A 20,551-nucleotide genomic window follows, 5' to 3' on the forward strand; every position below is an offset into this window, starting at 1 on the left:
CACACATGTTCTCTCTCACGGCTGTGAAGCCTGGAGGTGCCATGCCCTTGCTTCCCCCGGGGTGAGTGTGTCCAGCTATCAAGGACATTGCCTCAGCCCCTAACCGACTGCTGCTGACCAGCAGGCTTGGGTACGCACCACAGCCTCGGGTGCGTTAGCAATGGGCTTCCTTCTGATTGACAACTCACCTCAGAGACGACCCCTTCTGGATTCTCAAAGTTCATTAGCAGAAGGCCCATGAGGCAGGACCCCAGGCCGGGTGTGGTGGCATGGGCTTGTCCTCCCAGCACTGAGGGGCTAGAGCAGGGGCTGCTCTACTCAAGTCTGAGGTCAGCCTGGTTTGCATAGGGAGTCCTGGGATGTGAGGGTTACACAGTGAGCCTCTCAAGAGAACAAAAGACAAAATTAAACCAGGACCAAACAAAAGCAGAGCAAAGCAAAACAAGGCAAGCTTTGGTGTGAGCAGACACACTCAGACACGCACACGTCAGGATGCAGACCTGCAGAGTAAACAGTGACATGCCCATGGCTGGCACTGTTAGTACACACACACACACACACACACACACACACACACACACACCTGAGAGGCTCGCGTCACATTCCGATGTGATGAAACAACCTGGGACAGAGATGGAGACAGGGCCCTGCTATCTGCCCCCCTCTGCCCCACTCCTGCTCCAGCCTGAGACTGCTCTTGGCCTGAGTTTACCCTGGCTGCTAAGCAATGGATGCTGGGATGAACAACTTCATTTCCACCAAGACAGCCTCTAACCAGAAGGACCAGACCCGTGGACAGGACAGACAAACAGACCCATGCCTGGCCCTCCCCTGAGCATTGTCTAACATTGGCTGGTTCCAGAGAAAAAGTGAGTAAACGTTTTGCATTCACCTTCTACTGGGCCCAGAGAACCTGGGACACAGCCATGCTCTGGGTCACATTCTCAGTGGGGTGAGGCTCCAAGCTGGGCATCTTGTCGATCAGGACGTGTCTGGTACCAGGTGCATTCCACCTTTGACCTCGACACTGCCTATCTGCCATGGTGGAGATCCGGGCACTGATCAGGTCGCCAAGCACGGAGCTAACCAGGTTGTCGGCCCTCCCCGGATCCGGATGTGACCCAAATAGCTGGGACCAAAAAGGAAAGAATTCATCTGCTGGCAGCTTCAGAGGGCCCAGCCCACGGTCCTTGGATCTGGTGACCCTGGGATCGTGACAGCAGGACCGTGTGGTGGGGGCTGCTTACCTCATGGCACACAGGAGGCAGAGAGAGAACAAGACGCAGTCTCCAAAAATACCCCCCCCCCGTGACCTACTTCCTTGGAGCAAGTTTACAAGGTAAAAACAAACAAAAAAACCAATTGGAATAATAATAATAATAATAATATTTTCAAGACGCTCTGTCAATAACTTTCAGTGATTTCTTTGTATTTTGACAAATCTTTCTTTTCTTTTTTCTAAACAAATACAAAATAATTTAAAAGGTGGAAAACTATGGATTATTTACACATCTGAGCCAGGTGCTGTGAGAACTGGTGTGTGGGAAGGGGCTCTGGCCCTGGCCTGCCCCTGCCCCCCAGGCTTGGGATGCAGTTCAGTTGACAGAGCATTTACCTCACACACAGGAAGCTTTGGGGCAATCCCCAGCATTTCACAAACTGGACAAGGTACATACCTGTAATCTCAGCACTAGAGAGAGAGGTGGATGCAGGAAGATCAGAAACTCAGGGTCACCCTCAGCTGCACAAGGAATTTAAGGCCAGCCTGAGCTACATGAAATGCTATCTTAAAGAAAGAGGGGGGGAGGGAGGGAGGGACGGAGGAAATAAGCAAGCAAAGAGAGGCCCACCTCTGACGCCCTGATCACATACATGCAGCCTTTTGTTTCCTGGTGACAAGGACGTGCGATGCCATGCTGCAGGTGGCTAATGTGGACACTTACGCTCCGCCTTGAAGTTCAGTTCCTTTCCCCAAAAGAAGGGGCAAAGGTTAAGCTCTCCTCCCCTTGTTATGCCGTCCCTTGAGAAACACAGCCCCCTGCCCAGCTTCTGCTTTTAATCAAAACTACACTCAGGACCGAGCCACACCCATCCTACAGGCGCACACCAGTCCCCCACCCCAGGCTTGACAAGAGGTGACACCCACAGCCAAGCAGACACCGAAAGTGGTTTGGGCAGATTTGGAGTTTATTTGCTGCAGTTCCTTGGAGCTAGTTTACAAGGCAAAAACAAACAAAAAAACAATTGGAATAATAATAACAATGGTATTTTTAAAAAACCCTGTCAACTTTCAGTCATTTCTTTGTATTTTGACAAATCTTTTTTTTTAAACAAATACAAAATAATCTAAAAGGAGAAAACTGTGTGTGGATTATTTACACCTCTGATAAATAGACCGATTCTGAGCCAGACGCTGCTCTGCCCAGGACACACCTGTGAGACCTGGTGTTGGGGGACGCCGACGACCTGGGCCAGCACTGCCTGGCTCTCTACCAGGAGGCTCAGGGTTCCAGCCTGGACCCTGTTTGTCACTGTCACCTCCGCACACTCCAGCATCAAGCACCTGAAGCCACTTGAGGCCGGATCCACAGGACGGGGCCAGAGTGCTGCCCCCGCACTCACCCTTCTCTGCAAAGCTATTTCCAGAGGTGCTGAGCTCCTTCTGAGATCGGAGGGGCCCAGCCCATGCAGCCCTGCCCAGCCCAGCCCAGCCCAGCGGGCTCACGCAGCCCAGCGGGAGCCCATGGCTCCTCCACCTGCCTGGAGGCAGCACTCTGCCACCCAGGCCTTGGCCGCATGGAGGAGTGTGCCAAGACAGCACCTGCCACCTGCTCTGCGGCCCTGGCCAAGGAGCAGGAGCTGCCCTTGAGAGTCCCTGAGAGAACGGCAGGGGATGCTGCGCTTCATGGCTCCCTTCACGCCGAGTTAGGAGACCAGGGCCAACTCACCTGTGCCGTGGCGTGCCGTGCCAGAGGGCAAGGGGACATAGAGGCCGCCTCACCCTGGCTTGACCGCACTGCACCCTGCTGAGCGAGGCCCCTGCCCCTGGAGGCTACCACAGAGTGCACCAGGAGAGTCCAGTTGGGGATACTTTTGAGGCAGAAAAGGCTGAAGTCCCAAGGGGATCAGGTAAAACCTACTCCTTCCTCTAGAACGAGGAGTGGCGGTCTTGGGGAGGAGAAAGACAATCCAGCTATGAAACAGTCAGCCACCCTGCACCATGGGGTGACCTCCTCACAGTTTTGGTTATTGGGAAAATGCAGACTTCCCACTTTAAAGCGCAGTAGGCCTGGGTCCTGAGGGTCAGGCGAGGAGCTGGCCAACCTCACCCCATCCCACAGGCACTGGGCGGGACCTGCCCACACGGCCCCTGCTTGCTGCCCTGCTGGGCCCTGGAGGCCCCCCTGTGTGTGCTGGGCTCTGCCAGCAGCCCTGCTTTTGCCCCTCACCCCACACAGGTCAGGAGGCACAGCTCCTGGGATGCCCGCAGCCCCAGAGCCCCTTCCCAGGGGAAGCTTCCCGAGCAGGGCACAGCAGGGTAGGGTACAGTGCTACGTTTACTTTTGCTTTACAAAAACAAAAATAAATCTTTATAGTGCGTGGCTTCTTTCCTTCCCTCCCTTCTCCTTAGTACATAAGAGTACATCCTCACAGGCATCTGTGGGGCAGAGCTGAAGGCCCTGGGCCAGGAGTACTGTGAGGTAAAGAGAGCTCTCTGCGAGCCGTGGGCCCGGCCCTGCCGAGCTGAGGCATCTCAAAGCAGCACCGCTCTGCCACCAGCAGCGGCTCCAGAGCAGCCCCCAGCCCCGGCCCTCACGTCCACCCTTCTCCCACTCAGAAATTGCAAAAGCTGAAGCTAGTCTCTAGGAGCGGGCGGGAACTGGCAGAAGAGCCGTCTGCTCTCCTCTGCTTGGCTCCTCGGCGGGCGCCCCTCAAGGGGAGGCGGGAGAAAGGGCCCCAGCTTCAAGGGCTGCCGTGCCCGGGTGCGCCCTCAGTGCCGCTTTGTGGAGGACACCTTCTTCTTCCGTGCTGCAAGCATCTCGTAGAAAGGGTCTCTGCTGATGGCCGCTCTGGGGGGGGACAGAAAGGGAGGGAGAGGCATGAGGGCAGACCCAGGTGGTAGCTTAAGGTGACACCCTACAGAGACATGTAACACAGTTACCCTGGAGGTTTCTGCATATTTTAAACCAACATCAGTTACTGTTTGAGAGTAGACTCCTTATACATTCCTTAGCTGAGCTCCAAGCCTGGGGATGGTTTTCTCAACCAAGTGAGTGTCCTCTGTAGCCCCGAGTGCTGTGTTGTAATAAGTGGCGTGCTGTAAGTTACTCTACTCACGGCACCCAAGAGGCTGGCATGGACCGCAGGGGACTTTCGGTGGGGGTGGGGGGTCTCTGCGCATCAGCTGCGCGTCCATGAGAGCTGCTGGGGGTGGCAGGGCAAAGGGGACCAGCCATGCTGCCTGTCCAGCGCAGTGAGGGAAGGTGCTAGGAGCAGAGTCTGTGTGATGCTGACTCCTAGCGGCCACCAGTGCCCTGTGCCCATGGCACACACATCCCAGGGATCTCCCTGCCACAGCACTGGTGAGCTAGCTAGGCCTCACCATCACAAGGACTCAGCACCCAAAGGGCTATGGATAACCAGGGGGCCTATCATTTTCAGGGTGTAGGTGATTCGGCTTTGGCTTTTGGGGGTGACTAACCCTTCTGGCAGGCTGCTCGCCCTTGTAAGGCAGTGCCCGTGACTCCCAGATCAAAGTATGCTGGGAAACGATGCCGAGAACTGGGCTGGCATCAGATGCGCCTCAGTTATGGGCTATGTTTAACTCCCTCTTCGTCCCTGGAACCGACAGTGCTCGGCGCTGGAAATCACACCTTTCCGCATCTGTTAGGCACATGGCGGACGGTGGGCATCTCTGGACTACTGAGTGTCTGCTTACAGCCTGGACTCTGTTGAACCCAGTATTGAGATGCACACATGCAATGCACCAGGAGTGTGTTTAGGCTGCTGGGAACCCTAGGGAAGGCAGTGTCGTGACCTTTTACAACCCCGTGAAGCATACCCACCCCCGCCCCGTGCTCTCTCATCCAACCCTTCATACAGGTTCTGAGCTGTGGCGTGGCTTAGTTCCTCATCTGTGGAATGGTGCTGACCATCTGCTGGCCTTCCCCATGGGGATGGGGTGCACAGACCACGTCACCTGGCCCCTATCTGTGGGCCATAGTTGACACAATGGCTGCTACTTGAGTACAATGCCTGCGTAAGGCAGCATGTCCTCAGCCCCAGCCCTGTACATCAGTCACAGAGAAGACACAGGTAACGCTCCCCAAAAGACATCCAGGACTGTACAGGTGACCTGCATCCAAGCCCCAGCCGTCGGCTTCCTTTCTCAGGGAATTTTGAGTGCCACCTTTCCAGAGTGAAGTACCCCTTAGCGCCAGCACACTGCCACAGTCTCCTGTCACTTGTTTACCAAACACTGCTCGGGCTGGAGTAAAGTCCCCCACACTAACTTAGGCCAGGCAGCAATCGGGTCCCAAGGAAGGGCTGTACCTGGGGAGAAGGCATGCTGTGTCTGAGGACAGAGGCAGCCTGTGGCCTGATAGCACACTCCCCAGGTCATCAGGGCCCACATAAGAGGGAAGCACCCACAGAACCCTAATGGCCAGAGTCCCCAGGACTGTGAGTAAGGAAGAGACTGGAGGAAAAGCTTGTCGAGAGCGTAGGGAAGCAGGCTCTCAATGGCTATCTTCCTGGGTGAGGAGAAAGACGCCATGTGAGTTCCAGGGAGCAGCGCTGACCAAGGGCCATCTTCGGTCACGTACTTATTCCCCTCACCAGCACACTGTCCAGAGGGCTTTGCACAGCCTGTCCCCAGTCACACGCCACGCTAGAAGTCCTGTGCCTACAGTAACTCTCACACTGTGGGGCTGTAATAGTGGAGGGACTTGGAGAAGCTCCCTCCACTCAAGGCGCGGGGTGAAGAAGGGCTGGGCTCCGCTTCATGAGCTTGCATCACAACACTCAGAAGCTACTGTGGGCCCTGTTTCCCATGTCTCTAACTGGGAGGACGGTCTCCCTGGACGAAAAAGTATAATAAAGTCAAGTGCTGTCCACTGAGGACACACACACACACTCACACACACACTCATACACACTCACACACACACTCATACATACTCACACACACACATACGCACGCACACACTCACACACACACGCACACACACTCACACACACACAAACACACCATGGAGGTAGGTGGCCCTTGTCCCCCCTCTGGGTCTGAATTCTCTTGGTGCCTAGGCTGGAGACACGGCCTTCCTAACACTCTAACAGGCAGGGGTCCCACGGGCTGCTGGGCAGCCTCCCTGGACACTTTGGGCCTTGTGACCACATCCGCCATGCCTGCGAGCCACCTACTTGATGCACTTGATCCATTCCTCCTTCTCCTCGGGGGTGGGGGCGGAGATGCGGTACACGGTGTGGTTGCCTTCCACCACTCGCCCGTCGGCCTCGGTCTTACAGGCCTTAATCACCTGGTCTTTGTTGTCGGGGATGTAAAGCTCGAAGCAGTTCTGGAAGACCATGAGAAAGCAACGGCTGACTTTAGGACAGAGCTGACCAAGGAAAATGTTACTTATAACCCAAAGGTTCTTTATCGGTTCTCTTAAGAAACACCCCCAGAACACGCGGCCAGGGGACATATGTCAGTTGACAGAGTGCTTGCCACAGAAGCATGAGGACCTAAGTTTGATCCTGCATTTGAAAAGCCAATCGTGGGCCAGTGTGGTGGTCACACCTTAAATCCTTGCACTTGGGAGGCAGAGGCAGGTGGATTTCTGAGTTCAAGGCAGCCTGGTCTACAAAGCAAGCTGTAGGACAGGTAGGGCTATGTGCAGTCTTGAAAAACCAAAATTAAATAAGTAGTAAATAAATAGATAAATTTGTGGGGGGGGTGAGGAGAGGTTGTGCGTATGCATGGGGGGAGGGGAGGAGAGGTTGTGGGTATGTGGGGGGGGAGAGGTTGTGGGTAAGTGTGTGTGGGGGGGGGAGGAGAGGTTGTGGGTATGTGGGGGGGAGGGGGAGGAGAGGTTGTGTGCGTGTGTGTGGGAGGGAGAGGTTGTGGGTAAGTGTGTGTGTGTGTGTGTGTGTGTGTGTGTGTGTGTGTAGGAGTGCGCATGTGCACTTGTAAGCGTGAACGCAGGCGCCTGTGTGGGTGTGGGACTCCGAGAAACCCTCGAGTGTCAATCCTCGTCTCTACCTTGTCTGAGACAGGTCTCAGTGTTGCTCTCCCACTGCATACAAAGGTTAGCAAGCCCAGGAGCGTCTGGAAATTCTCCTTTCTCCACCCCGCCCTCACTGTGGGAACGCTGCCACACGCTGCCACACCCCGGTTCCGAGGCACTAACTCAGGCTCTTGGGCTTGCCAGCACTGGCTCACGCTTTCCCCAACAGCCCATCCCCAGCCTGAGAAAACAAGGTGGACAGTCCCTGAGGAGTGACCCTTGAGATTGACCTCATTCCACACACATGTGCACCTACATAAGCACACAAATGTTTTTCCTATGAAAAAAGAGGCTCAGACAAGGGCATGGCAGGGTGTCAGCTGTGTCAGGCTGAGATGCTGGTCTGACACCTGCTGGCTCCACTGCGGACTGACACGAAGGAGCATGCGCAGAGCTGCGGGTGAGCTGTCCCCACACCACACAGAGCATCACTTATAATTATAAAGTCAGCACCGAGCTATGGGGGCGTTAGCAGCTGACCTGTCAGGAGGGATGGTTCAGTCAGGAGGTGACATTGAGGCAGACAGACAGACAGAGGAAGATAAGTGTTCACTTGAACACTAAGGATAATCAAAGCAGGTGGCGGTAAAGGCATGGCTAGGTTTTTCAGGTTCTCGGGTTTGTCTTAAAACGCCTTTACACGCCACTTTTTCAGAGCAAGGTGATGACTTGCGGCCCTGGGCACCATCGCAGGGATACGCACCGGCTTTTTGGAGTCTTCCACCTCTCGGATACTCAGATTTTCTAAGGGGATGATCCCACGGGGCTCTTTATCCTGGAACAGGAGCAGAAAGACTTCACTGGCAGCTGGGATACCTGGTTCTCTGCCCTCAGCCTGTCCTGACTCCTCCCTCTCGGGTTTGACGCTCCCAGTTGGCTTCGGCCACCCTTGGGTTCTACAACAGGACCAGCGTCAGGAGTGTGTGGCATGATGGGAAAAACCCAAAGCCTCTGCAGATAACAAGGCCAGGGATGCCATCAACGTGTACCTGGCAATGACCCATGGGGCCCTCAAGCGGGGACCATGCCAGCTACTTTCCCCGAGGAAGGGCTTTTCCCGGCTCCATTGTTTATCTGGGTTCCTTTTCCTAGCTGTGGTGCTGTGCCGATAACTCCTGGAAGCCATTTCAGGGTTAGGTCTAGGTACTCCTGCCCATGTCTGATGCAGGGCTCCAGCTGAGTTTCAAATTGTCTCTTGTTCATTGCCCATCACCTGAATTTGTGACCCTTAGGTAGCGCTGTCTTGAACAGCTGCTCCAAGATCCATAGAGGTACTGAGTTCACGTCCACACAGACCCTCACCCCCTCCTTCCCCACAACTGGCCCTCTGAGGTCCTGCCCATTGCATCAGCCAAGGCCCCCACCATGGACATCCTTCCAACCCCACTAGCCAGTTAGACTTGGCCAAGGCCTACTGCTGATCAGAGTTACACATGCACAATATGTCAACAACAAACAAGCCAACCCACCAATTAACCAACCAACCAAATCTAGTTCTATGACTGTATAAAAACAAACAAGCAAACAAACATGCCTTTCCGCCATTCCCCCGGGCCCTGTAGAAAGTTACCCTCTCCCCGACAATCCTGAGGACACTCGATCGGAGCTGCTTCTATGAATTCCCAGGACCACCCACTGAGAAAGACGCAGCTCTTCCTGTCTCATCCCTCAGTGACCAAACTAGAGCATGCTGGGTGTGCTCGCTGGCTATGCCGTGCAGGAGCTGACCTGTGCCAGGTGCCCTACTCTGACTTTGCTCATCACCTTCTACCTGGGTGGACGTGCACTCATCCATTACTCACTTTCCTAACCAGCAGCACCCAAATCAATTGCATGAGCTTTGTCTTGTTATCTCCTTCCCGAGCGTAATCCATACTAAGCATCCTCTTAATCTTAACGTGGTGGCCAGGTCCCTCCCAGGGCCAGCTGGCCTCAAGCCTGGGGACCTATCACCCCCAAGTTTGCAGCTGTCCACTATGTCACTGCCTCAGGCCCGGTTCTCACATTAACCTTTCCCCCGTTTTACTGGGCACCGTCATTTTGGCGGGGTACTTCTTCCACCAGCAGTGAGGGAGGGTCCGGAGGGCAGGGAACCTGTTCCAGGCTCCCGTGGTTGGAAAGGGTTCCACGTCACTGAGCTCGGCTGCATCTAACGGTGTGGGTGTGGGTGGAGAGTGCATCCTCCAGACTGACAGGCGCGTGGCACGCTTCAGCTCTCAGGCTGGTTTGTGTAGGTTTTTCTGTGACTGGGACTGTTTGTGCTCTGGTACTGAGACTCTAGGAATGCGGACTTGGAAGGGTTTGTTTCCAGCCATGATACAGAGTGAGCCTGGAGGCACACTTTCCATTTGGGGACGGTCTAAAATGGCTGTTAGTCTCTCTCTGACGTCAGGAAGCCATCTTCTGAGGGCCACATGGGATGTCCTGGGCTAGCTCCCATCCATCTCCTGTCTCCTTTTCTCTGTGTCCTTGTGCTCCTTCTGGAAACCATGGTTCCTTCCAGCCCCTCTACTGCCTTTATGACTGCCGTGTTTTATTTCCAAGAGCACGTCTGTCTGTCTGTCTGCTCCTGGGCTCGCTGCATCCTGTCTCCGGCTCCCCGCTGCAACAGGCCGTCTCTCTGAGATAGTATCAGGCTCTTCACAGTCCTCTCCTCCCTCCTCAACTACACACCTGGACTTGCCGGTGTGTCATCTGGAGAGTGGTGGTCTAGGCTGAGTAGCTCGTGGGCTCGGTCTCTGCTCACCAGGCCCCTCTCAGAGGCCTGGGCATTGGTCACGTACACGGTAGTTACAGGAGGAGAGATAATGCATGCTCCTGAGCTCCCTGCCCCTATGTGCTACAATGCCCACCCTTAGCAGTGCTTCGAGGGTTCCTTGGTGCAGACACCCACGGCTTTCCCCTCTGCGGAGGAGCCCGGGAAGGGTGCTGCAGGAAGGGTGGCCACTGGCTTCTTCAATTCCAATTCCCTTCCTTTTTCTTCCCCTCCACTGTCATTTCCAGGCCACCTGGTGCCCGGACACCCTGAGGGTCTGGGTGCTGAAGTGGGTTGTCAAGTCATCCTAACGCTGGCCCTTGTGAGGCCACGGCTCCTTTACTCTCCTTGATGGCAGCGGACCGAGGCAACGAGCTACACGTGCACAGTACACGGTCTGTGTTCTGATGTGCAGCCGTAGACCAAAAGGAGTGAGGGCCAGCTCTGGCGTCCACTCGGGCTCTCGGCACAGGTCGGGTGGACCCTGCATCTCCACACTGCTTCCGTGATTGGGATGCTGTAGCAGCTATAGCTAAGTGTCCCCGGGTCCCACCTGAGTGCCACCCAGGCCCAGCTCTGTGTAAGCATCGGTTTACACTGGAGCATCTTCTGTAATGGTTACATTTAAGGAGAGGTCAGCACTGGTTCTGCTTTTCAGTGTGGCTGGCAGCAACCCCCAGCTGGAGGTTCCCATGTCGGCAGTCTGGTTTTGGCTGCACAGCTCGGTGCATGGGGCTGTCAATTCTGCCCACTGAGGATTCAGCACTGGCCCCTTATGTCTGTATACTTGGCCCGCTGAGCTCAGCATGTCTGTTGCAGACCTAAGTGAAAGAGGTGAGCATCCATCCCCACCCACGCTAACCCTGCCCCACTGCACTCCTGCATCCCGGGAACAACCCCACCAGTGGGGAACTGATTTTGCTGGCATCAACTTCCTGGCACTGAAATGCTGACCTGCCCGGCACCTGTCAGCTCACTGCTGATTTGTCGCCTTCCCTACAGGAAGTGAGGGCATCATTAGTTAGTGTGTCCCACTTCTTAAAGTTTACTCAGTCTCCACAACCCTACAGTGATTCAGAGATGAACAGCTTTGGCTCTCAAGAGCTGAAGTCCTGTTCTGCCTTCTACATCATTCTGGTCACTATTGAAGTGACTCTAGATGATTCTCCTGGAATGTCTGGGGGCCAGCTGTTTGCCATTCTACACGTTCTACAGTGTCCTAAGAACTGGAGGAGGCTGCTGGTGTGGAGTGAGTCCAGGGAAGAGCTGGCTCCATCTGTTGACTTACAGAAGCCCAAAGGCAGCTTCCCGGGTGAACACACCCTCCCATCAAAGGAGAAGTCCGCTGGCCACACTTCCCCAGCCCCCTCTACCCACAGCGGCACCCCTCCCCCACCCTGCTCACTCCTTCCAGCCCTGTCTGCTCCAGGCCCGCGGGTGGAGCGGATCGGGGCTGACGGCACACCCAGGCCTCAGCAGAGCCACTGGCACAGAGCAGGATGACCCAGCAGCTGTGCCCTCCCTTCCTGGACTGGCACTCAGCTTCTCTAGGCCACTCTGTCAGTGTTTTGTAGGCCTTGCTGGGAAACTTTCCTTGCTGCCTAGGCCCCTATAAAGTCAAAGGAAGGAAGTGTTTGGGAGGGTGGGGGACCCAGAAGCAGCCAGGGGGCTATGAGTCTTTGTCCAAAGCACCCTAGGGTGGAACAAGGAGACTCTTTCTTACCATTTTTATACACTTAACACATTGTTCTAATGTTTGAAAAGACTTTAAGTTGCAGAACTTGGGTGGCTCGAATGGGACCCTGGTGAGAAGGACCTGGAAACAATGTCCTGTCGGGCCCACAGCTCATCCCCACCATGACTGAACTGAACCTGTTAACTCTATGCAGCTAGCCTGGAACTCACTACGTAGCCCAGGCTAGCCTCAAGCTTGCAGTGATCTTAAACACCATTTTGCTCCATCTTCACCACAAACAAGGCTTCAGGCCTGTTTCCTCAGTGGAGTCAATGACTTTTACTCAGTGAAGCTCCAGCCCAGTTAGCTCCGGCCCAGTTAGCTCCGGCCCAGTTAGCTACCCTGACCTCGTTCAAGACCCAAGTCCAATATGCATGCAAGAAAAGCCACCTCTGTGCCTACAGGTGCCCAGGAGGAGGGCAGGGACACAGGTGCCACATCACCAGTGTGGGGAGGCACGGTCTGAGCACCGGCAACCTATGGCTTTCTGGGTGCTCTGCCCACAGGACGCCCGGAGGAGTTTACTGGATACTGTTTATCTGTAGGCTACAAGAGGCACCTGGGGTGACACACTCCTGCAGTGACGTCTTATCCCACTGGACACAGCAGCAGAACCTCCATGGTGACAGCAAACGGCAGCTCCCCAAAGCTGCGGCCTCCCATCCCATCTTTCCCCTTCCCGCTACTGTGCCTCTTTCCACTGAGACTGCTGCTTCTACTGGAACGCTTCAGCGTCCCGACACTACAAAAGTCGGAATTCTCCAGGTCACGGCCACTGCCCCTTTCACTACCTTCACAAGGCTTCCTTCTTTCCAGCCTCACTGCAAACGGTCCCCAACACGTGTCCACCGAGCCTCCTCCTCACTCACTGCAAACGGTCCCCAACACGTGTCCACCGAGCCTCCTCCTCACGCACTGCAAACGGTCCCCAACACGTGTCCACCGAGCCTCCTCAGTGCGAGCTGGGCCGCAGCCTCCTAGCCGGCCCCTCCACACCCTTGTTAAGGTTCTATTCTGAGATTTACCTTACTCCTTCCCTGGCCCACGGCAAGCAGAGGGACAGCTCTGACCGGCTCCCAGGCCCTCCTCTAGCTGTGTTTGGTTGGAGTGGTTTGGAAGCAGAGGACGGGCCCACCCTGTCACAGGTGCACCAAGACACTCACCGTGGTGTACTCAAAGTAGTAAAGGCAGTTGTCAGTCAGGATGAACCATCGTCGTTTCCACGTCTTCACCCTGCCACCTGAGAGCAAACATCGGTGCTCTTGACAAGGGACACCAGGGCACGCGCGCTGCACACACACACACACAAGGCTCTCTTCCCAAGGAGGGTATGGGGTTGGGCAGGGTGTCAGGAGAACATTTAGATCATGGCAAAGTCTACATCAGTGACGAAACACAGCCAAGACAGAAGCATCTTTCACAGAGTGAAAGTCTACGGTACGAGCAGAGCAAGCATGTCTGGTGACGCCCTGAGATGTCCCGGACAGCAGGATGAGAGCCTAGGCTAGGAAGGGAAGCCCAGGGCGGTGACGGTGCTATGCAAGTGTACCTCAGGCTGGAGGAGCCAGCCATACCCTGTGTGATAGAGACAGGCAAGAAAGGGAGGGGGCAGGGGGCCAGCACCCTGGGGCGGGGGCGGGGGCGGGGGCGGGGGTTCCACAGGAGGACAGATGCAGACAGCGAGGTTCTGTGAGCCCTTACACCCAAGCCGTGGCCTCCCTCGTGCACCCGCTGCAGTGACATCCTACACTGGCCTCAGCCGCCCTGGTTAGTGTCCCGCGGGTCATGTCCTCAGAGTTCTGGGTGTGAACTGAAGCCTGGCTCCTTCACCAGGAAAGGACTAACTTACCCAAGAGGTGGGCTCAGGAGCCTCCTCCCACTGTGGACCCCTGTGACTCTTTAAAACTATGTAACCACAAGAGGCAGCCCCAACAGCTAGGAGGTGGCGGCTAGCAGCTACTCAGGCCTTCCTGGGTCCTCTTCAACGCTAGCTAGTGACATTTACGTAGCTCTGCGAAATTATTCTGCCTTGGGTGTGGGGGAGGGTGTGCTGAACTGTGGCCACTTGGAAGGAAGCTACATCCCCCCTGCACCGTGCTCAGGACCCCCTCCCCCCGCCCACTTGCCTCTGGTCAAGGGAAGACTGTCCTGACTCCAAGCATTGAGAATTACCCAGGGCCTTCCCTTGCTGATACACACACGGTACTGCATAAACACACTTCGTCCCTGACCCTTAGCGGTTGCCCTTTGCTAGGGCCCAATTGTGGAGCACATCACTTTATAGTCTCCATGGAGGGCAGGGGAGTAGGACACCTGCCATGCCCATTTCCTCTGACCTGTTGCTAACACCCATGCAGAGAAGGGCAAGTTTACAAAGACTATTTCCAAATGCCAGCATCTACCTGCAGGCTCATCCCTGAATCTTAGAGAAGAGGTCCAGCAGAACAGATGAGGACCTAGACCTTTCTGGGCTATTTCACGGCTCGACCTGGGTGCCTGAGCTGGAGGGGTGGGGAAGGAGATGTAAGCAGGCGCAATGTAAATGGTCGAGACCTAGGTTTCCAGATGGAGTATGCCACACGCAATCCTGTGTGGTGTACAGTGAGGCACTCCCTTCATGGTGATCTGGAAGCTTCATGGAAGCACCCCACGGTTAAGTGCATGAATGAGAAAAGACGTAAGAGCAACGTGACATGCATGATGGCAACAGGGAGGGCTGGGCAGGATTAGAACAGATGAGAAGGAAGACAAAGAATGTGCTCGAAACTGAACGCAGTTGGTCTTAAAGCAGATCCCTTCCCATTGCTGAGTCTGAGAGTTTCTGTCTTCCAGCCTCTTGGGGAGACCATTTCCTGTACAAGGTTTGGTACACAAGGATGGTCAAGCCATGCTGACCTCCCATGCTCTCTGTCACAGGACACTACCCCAGGTGACAATGGGACTGGAGAAATGATAGGGAAAATGAGTTAGATACCAAAGGACGACAGACGGCAGGAGCCCACGGAGGAAGAGCAAAGCTGGGAAGCCTGCTGGGTGTACAAGCTTCCTTACGTCCCCCGGACAGTTTGTGGCACCACAGAGCCAGCCCTCGACCACAAAGCATCGCTGCGGGCCCTCGGGGGACGCTTCCACGTGGGAAGAAAAGCAGGCATGGGACAAGCAGACAGATGGACGTGCGCCTAGGACAGTCCCTGTGGAACTCACAGGGCCCTTCCCACACAGGGCAGGCGTAGCAGGCCCTTCCCTTACACAGACAGACGGCTGATCCCATCCTCACTGCCATGCATGCCTGGCCCAGCGCTGCAAGGAATGCCTGTGATTGTTCTCTTAGGGAGGCCCCGCTCTAGGCATGCTTAGGCACAGACCCAAGGAGCATTCGGGTTCCTCCAAATGTTTCCCCATGTTGGCAACCAGAGAACTGGGAGGCCAGTCTGGGTTTTGGGGATGACCCTTTGAAGCAGAGGAAAATCCGGGCTGTGCGGACCCCCTGATACTCAAGAAACGGAATCAGGGACTACAGGTGGGGTCGCTGGCTTGCGGGTTTGAAAATTTCCACTTGTGGGCTTGGAAGACACCATTTCTCTTTTTCATGGAAATGCAGATGCCCCAAGTGCCATCTTGTCTAATCTCTCCTTAACTTCTTTGTCCACCACGTGCCAGAAGTCCACGGCTTTGGGGAGTTGTGAGGCAGCCCCTTTTCTTTGGTCCCCGGGTCAGAAATTACTTTTGGTCAGGTTGACGCACCGGTGTCAATTCGAACTCAGAGAGCCCAGGCGCAGGAAGCCAGTGTTTCTCTGCCCTGCTCAGCTCGCCCTGGGCTAGGACTGCACGGCTGCCTGCAGCTGGGGGCCTGTGGCCTGGTGGCTGTTGTGTACCACTCTGTCCTCTACCAAGAGGACATGTGAGCACTGCCCCAATCCCCGGATCCTGGCCAGTTCCCTAGGGACTGTGCAGTAAGTTAGAAGCAGCATTAACACTACTACCAGCGATTAAAAAACAGAAAAACCAAAAAGAAAAAAAAAAAATAACGAAATAAAAGGCTGCAGCAAAGACAGTGGCCTGGGCAGAGTGAGCGAGCGAGCAGGGTTACATACCTCCTGGAGTTTGGGGCAAGGAAAAGGAGAGCCAAAATCATGGAAACATATAAATGAGGGAGAAAAGAAAATTAAAACAAAGAAATCAAACCCGATTCCTCAATCTTAAAGTGCAGTGCACCAGTGACATTTATGTATGCCTGGAGAGGGAGGGACACTTGAAGACACTGATGGGCGGGCCACCACCACGCTGTGCAGCAAGGCTGGAGGCCTTACCCACACCTGGCCTCACAGTGCCACAAATCCATTGTTGTAAGGCCAGCTTTTGCCAAACCCCTCGTGATCTAGAGTATGAGGGGGGATATGCACTTCCAAGAAAGTCAGTATCTTCCTAAATGCGTGTACGATGCACACATGTACACTCATGGATATACATGTACATATGTGTGTACATGAGAACATGATGCTTATGGCTCTCTGCATACAGGGACATAAACAGACAACCACAGTTGGCACAAAGTCAGACACACAGGACTGAGTCTCAGTGTGCCGCAGTGAGACACCCTATCGGGAGTCTCGGAGGCCAGAACACATGAAGCGATGGCCCCACGAATGAGTCCCATATCGGTAGGTTTTTATTTCTTGGGATGAGGCTCTATCACCAAGCTGGCTTGATCTCATGGCTCCAGGGACTCTCCTGCTCTGACTCTAAGGTTCTGGGACCACAGGTGTGCACCACTGCACTCAGCTTAAGGTTTTGATTTTTTTAAAAATATGCAATGCCTCATGAATTTGCATGTCATCCTGGCACAAGAGCCAAGGTAATCTCTGTCCTAATTTTAGTGTCTCAGCTGTCAAAGCCAACACTTAGCATTCGCACGGAAACAAATTTCCTTGGAGGGGGAAGTAAATCTAAACTTGGACACACTTTTGAAATTCCCAGCACATTTCCTCTTCACTCCATGGATCGGGCAAGAGGAATGTGGAGAAGTCACCTGTGGGCTGAACGTTTCGTTCGGAGCCTTCTCTTCAGACCCTCTGCTTAGAGATCCCTGACCGCTCCACGTGCAGACACTGCACGGCTCTAATTGGTGAAGCAGCACAGAAAGGATTTCATGGATCATCATGTGTACACACAGACTTTGGGCCCTGGGCTATCTGGATGCATCTGCAGCAGAGGGCATGTGTCTGTCATTAATGGCCAAGAGTGAGTGCTGCTTATGGGGCAAGTAACCGAGGTTGACGAGGAGCGAGACTAATGAATATGCCCTGCTGATATGGGATTCAGCTCATCAAAGGCCAAGGCAGGAGGAAACTGGAATGTGCTCTCTAGTGGGAAAAAAACAAAAACAAAACCTTCAACAGTATCATGTCCAGATTGTTCAGAGACCTCTCTCGTGTCTGATAATTAATAAAGCTATCAGAGGTGGACACGAATGTGCACGAGAACCCAGTAACTTTCTTCCGTCTGGTTACTGTCACCTTCCTGGCAAGGCATGACCATAAATCTTAACAACACAGGTGCACGTGTGGCAGAGGGAGGAGAGATGCACCTGCAGCTTTGGGGATGACACAATCATTAACGTGGCTGACTGGGGCTGGGAGGGGCCGCGGCCGGAGCATGAGGAAGAGCGCAGTGGTTTGTGTCGCAGCCAAGGGCTGTAGGTTTGCCATGCACACTGCCTGTGGGAGCCGGATGCAGAGGGAAGTGGTGATGTACTGGGTGAGGCAGGGTTGCCAGGGATCAATCTGGGATGGGAAATGGAGAGATGGATATGGCTGGTCACCCTCCCAGGGTGAGGGGCAGGAAGTGGGGACAGATCAGGTTCCTAGAAAGTGCCTGAAGAACATGGCCATCTATTGAGGAGTGAACACACAGGGCCCAGATACCCCGGGGCAATGTCTGTGAGGGCAGAGTCTGTGTCCAGGGGTCACCGCTGTGTGGTGGGTGGCTGTCAGCAGCCTCCTCTCCGGAGGTGGGCTCTGGTAAGAACACACCTCAGGGCAGTCTCTGTGGGATGCCCGCCCCTCCCCCACACCCCAAGCCTCTGTGCGTGTAGCCTTTCTTCCTGAGCTCTGTACATACAGGAGCCCCAAGCTGGGGGAGGTGACCTACCGAGTTTCAGCAGCCAGCCTTCTCGGTCGGGATTGAAGAAAGTGTGCGTGAGGTCGTTCCCATCATCCTCTGGGATTTTAAAGGGCTCGTTTTTTATGCTCTCATAGAGATTCTGGGATAGAAGACACGCATGTCTCATTCTACACGTATTGGGCTCTCCCTCCCTGCTCTCTACCCCTTCCACAGGCAACCACTGTGAGCCTGTAGTAAGGACTAGAGAGGGACACAACCATTCTTTGGCTCTACAGCAGCTCAGGGGAACAAAAATAAGATGCCTGCCTGGCGGGTAATTAAGGAAGAAAAAAAATAGCAGCTTGGAATCTACTCAAGGCTTTAGTTTCAGATTTAGAAGCCTCTTCCCCTTCCTGTTTCTCAGCTGGCCTTTGTGAAATCCACATGTTTAAATGAATTACCCTTGTCTCCTCTGCTACAAAGACAACCCTTTGCTAGCTGAAACAAGGCCTCTCTGGCCCTGCTCACCCGGAGCAGCTCCTCGGGCAGGTCTCCTCCGTCGTTGATGCCTCGGTTCATGGCGATGAACCTCTCCACCGTAGGCTTGTCCTTGACATTGGGGTTGTGCAGGCTGGTGTTCAGCATTATGATGGCAAAGGAGAGGACGTAGCAAGTGTCTAGGGAAGAGGAGAACACGATGTGAGAGGAAAGGAAATGCCCACCCAGAACGGGAGACACCAAGCCAAGGTCAGGGTTACAAAACCAAGGGCAGGAAGGGTGGGTGAACCAAGCGCACACATGTCCCCAGGTTTACGCCCCCGAAAGAGGCCAGGCACACGAGTACACTAAACACACATTCTTTTCAGACAGAAAAGAACAGGAGTACAATAAAACGGCCGTCTGGGCATGGTGGAGTATGCCATTACTACCGGCACTCAGGAGGCAGAGCTCTTGTGAGTTCCAGTACAGCCTGGTCTCTAAAGGGAGCTCTAGGCCATCTAGGGACACACAACAAAACCCCAAACCAACACAATGTAAAAAAAATAAAAACTACCTACAATGGTCTGCTTTATTTCTTCTATATAAGTGTGACTATGTAATAAAATCACTTTAGAGACACTATAACACACCATCCCTCCAACACATACAAATGGAATAGATATTACATAGGGGATAGGTACATATACATACATACATACACAGGTGATAGATATACACACACATACAAATACATACACACACATATAAGCACACCACGTCTATATACACATATACATACATACACACACATAAACACACATATACATATACACATGCATTCACACATATACATACATACATATATCCATGCATATACACATATATGCACATATACATACACACACACACATATATATATATATACACATATATGCTTTTTAGTCAATCTTATTTTCCCATGTGAATATCTTTATAAAAACATGATTTTCCTTTCGTTTTTTTTCTTTTTAAGACAAGGTTGTGCTCAAGTAGCCTAGCTAACTTGATTCTGCTTCTGCCTCCTGAGTAGCTAAGATGACACACAAAGGCTGCAGCTTCTAAAGACTTCTGTGACGGTTATGTTTGGTCATTCTGAATCCAGGGCCCATGCTCACGAGGCAAGTACTCTGTCTACCACTACGCCACACACAGGACTTTACTACATCTCAGGCTGGGCTTCTGGATGCTTCCAATCTTTTACTGTTATACATCCCATTAAGAAACTAACAGCCCTTGCAAAGGGGTCAGGGCCACGATGGGGAAACCCACAGAAACAGCTGACTTGAGCAAGTGGGAGCTCACTGACTCCAGACTGGCAGCTGGGGAGCCTGCATAAGAATGAACTAGGCCTCCTGAATGTGGGTGACAGCTGGGTGGCTTGGGCAGCTTGTGAAGCCACTAGCAGCGGAACCAGTATTTATCCCTAGTACATGAACTGGCTTTTTGGAACCCATACCCTACGGAGACATGCCTTGCTCAGCCTAGATACAGTAGGGAGGGCTTTGGTCCGGCCTCAAGTGACATTGTTGACTCCCCATAGGAGGACTCACCCTCTGAGGAGTGAGGTGGGGTGGGGAGGAGGTAGGAGGACTAGAGGGACAGGGAACTGGGATTGTTTTTAGGAAGGAAGTGATCTTTGCATGGACTCAGGCTATGTCTTAGAAACCCTCCACTGCTGAGAAGAGAACCTTGTAGAAAAAGCTCCCCCCACACACACACACAGAGGGCTCCTCACTCACCTGTGGACTGGAACACCCCGTTATTGCACTGACAATACCGCTGGGCAAAGGCCTCCATCATCCGGTCAATCTTCTGGGCCTCTCCAGGCAGCCGGAAGCTCCATAGGAACTGCCTAACGGTGGAGACAGGAGCTTTGCTATGACCTGTCCTGCTGCTGCCAGTGGCTTTACCAGCAGAGGGCAAAGGACAGGAGGGGATTCAGTCACGTGATGAATCACGTGGGCACAGGGCCACAGGTTTATTTCTGTAGTTACTGCATGTATTAAAATCATAGCCCAAAAATAAGCTCAGGATTTATACCTACAGCAGGGAAAATTTTAAAGAGGCACAGAATAATCTTGGTTAAAAAAAATTAAAGTTGCTAGGCGGTGGTGATGCACGCCTTTAATCCCAGCACTCTGGAGGCAAAGG

At 53.8% G+C, this 20,551-nt stretch overlaps 1 protein-coding gene across 1 annotated transcript in view; it reads right to left on the reverse strand.

The window, feature by feature from the left end:
• Positions 1-2,166: 2,166 nt before the first annotated feature.
• Positions 2,167-20,551, reverse strand: part of Cyth1 (cytohesin 1) — an 81,412-nt gene continuing 63,027 nt past the window's right edge. The window contains exons 7-13 of the mRNA XM_051181528.1: positions 20,140-20,252; positions 18,410-18,558; positions 17,930-18,041; positions 12,943-13,019; positions 7,993-8,064; positions 6,424-6,578; positions 2,167-4,070 (exon numbers count right to left, since the gene is read on the reverse strand). Coding sequence (XP_051037485.1) covers positions 3,992-4,070; positions 6,424-6,578; positions 7,993-8,064; positions 12,943-13,019; positions 17,930-18,041; positions 18,410-18,558; positions 20,140-20,252 — 757 coding nt within the window. The 3' untranslated portion in view covers positions 2,167-3,991. The remainder of the gene's footprint in view (positions 4,071-6,423; positions 6,579-7,992; positions 8,065-12,942; positions 13,020-17,929; positions 18,042-18,409; positions 18,559-20,139; positions 20,253-20,551) is intronic.

This window comes from Phodopus roborovskii, unplaced genomic scaffold (genome assembly GCF_943737965.1).
Source record: "Phodopus roborovskii unplaced genomic scaffold, PHOROB, whole genome shotgun sequence".
Classification (NCBI taxonomy): Eukaryota; Metazoa; Chordata; class Mammalia; order Rodentia; family Cricetidae; genus Phodopus; species Phodopus roborovskii.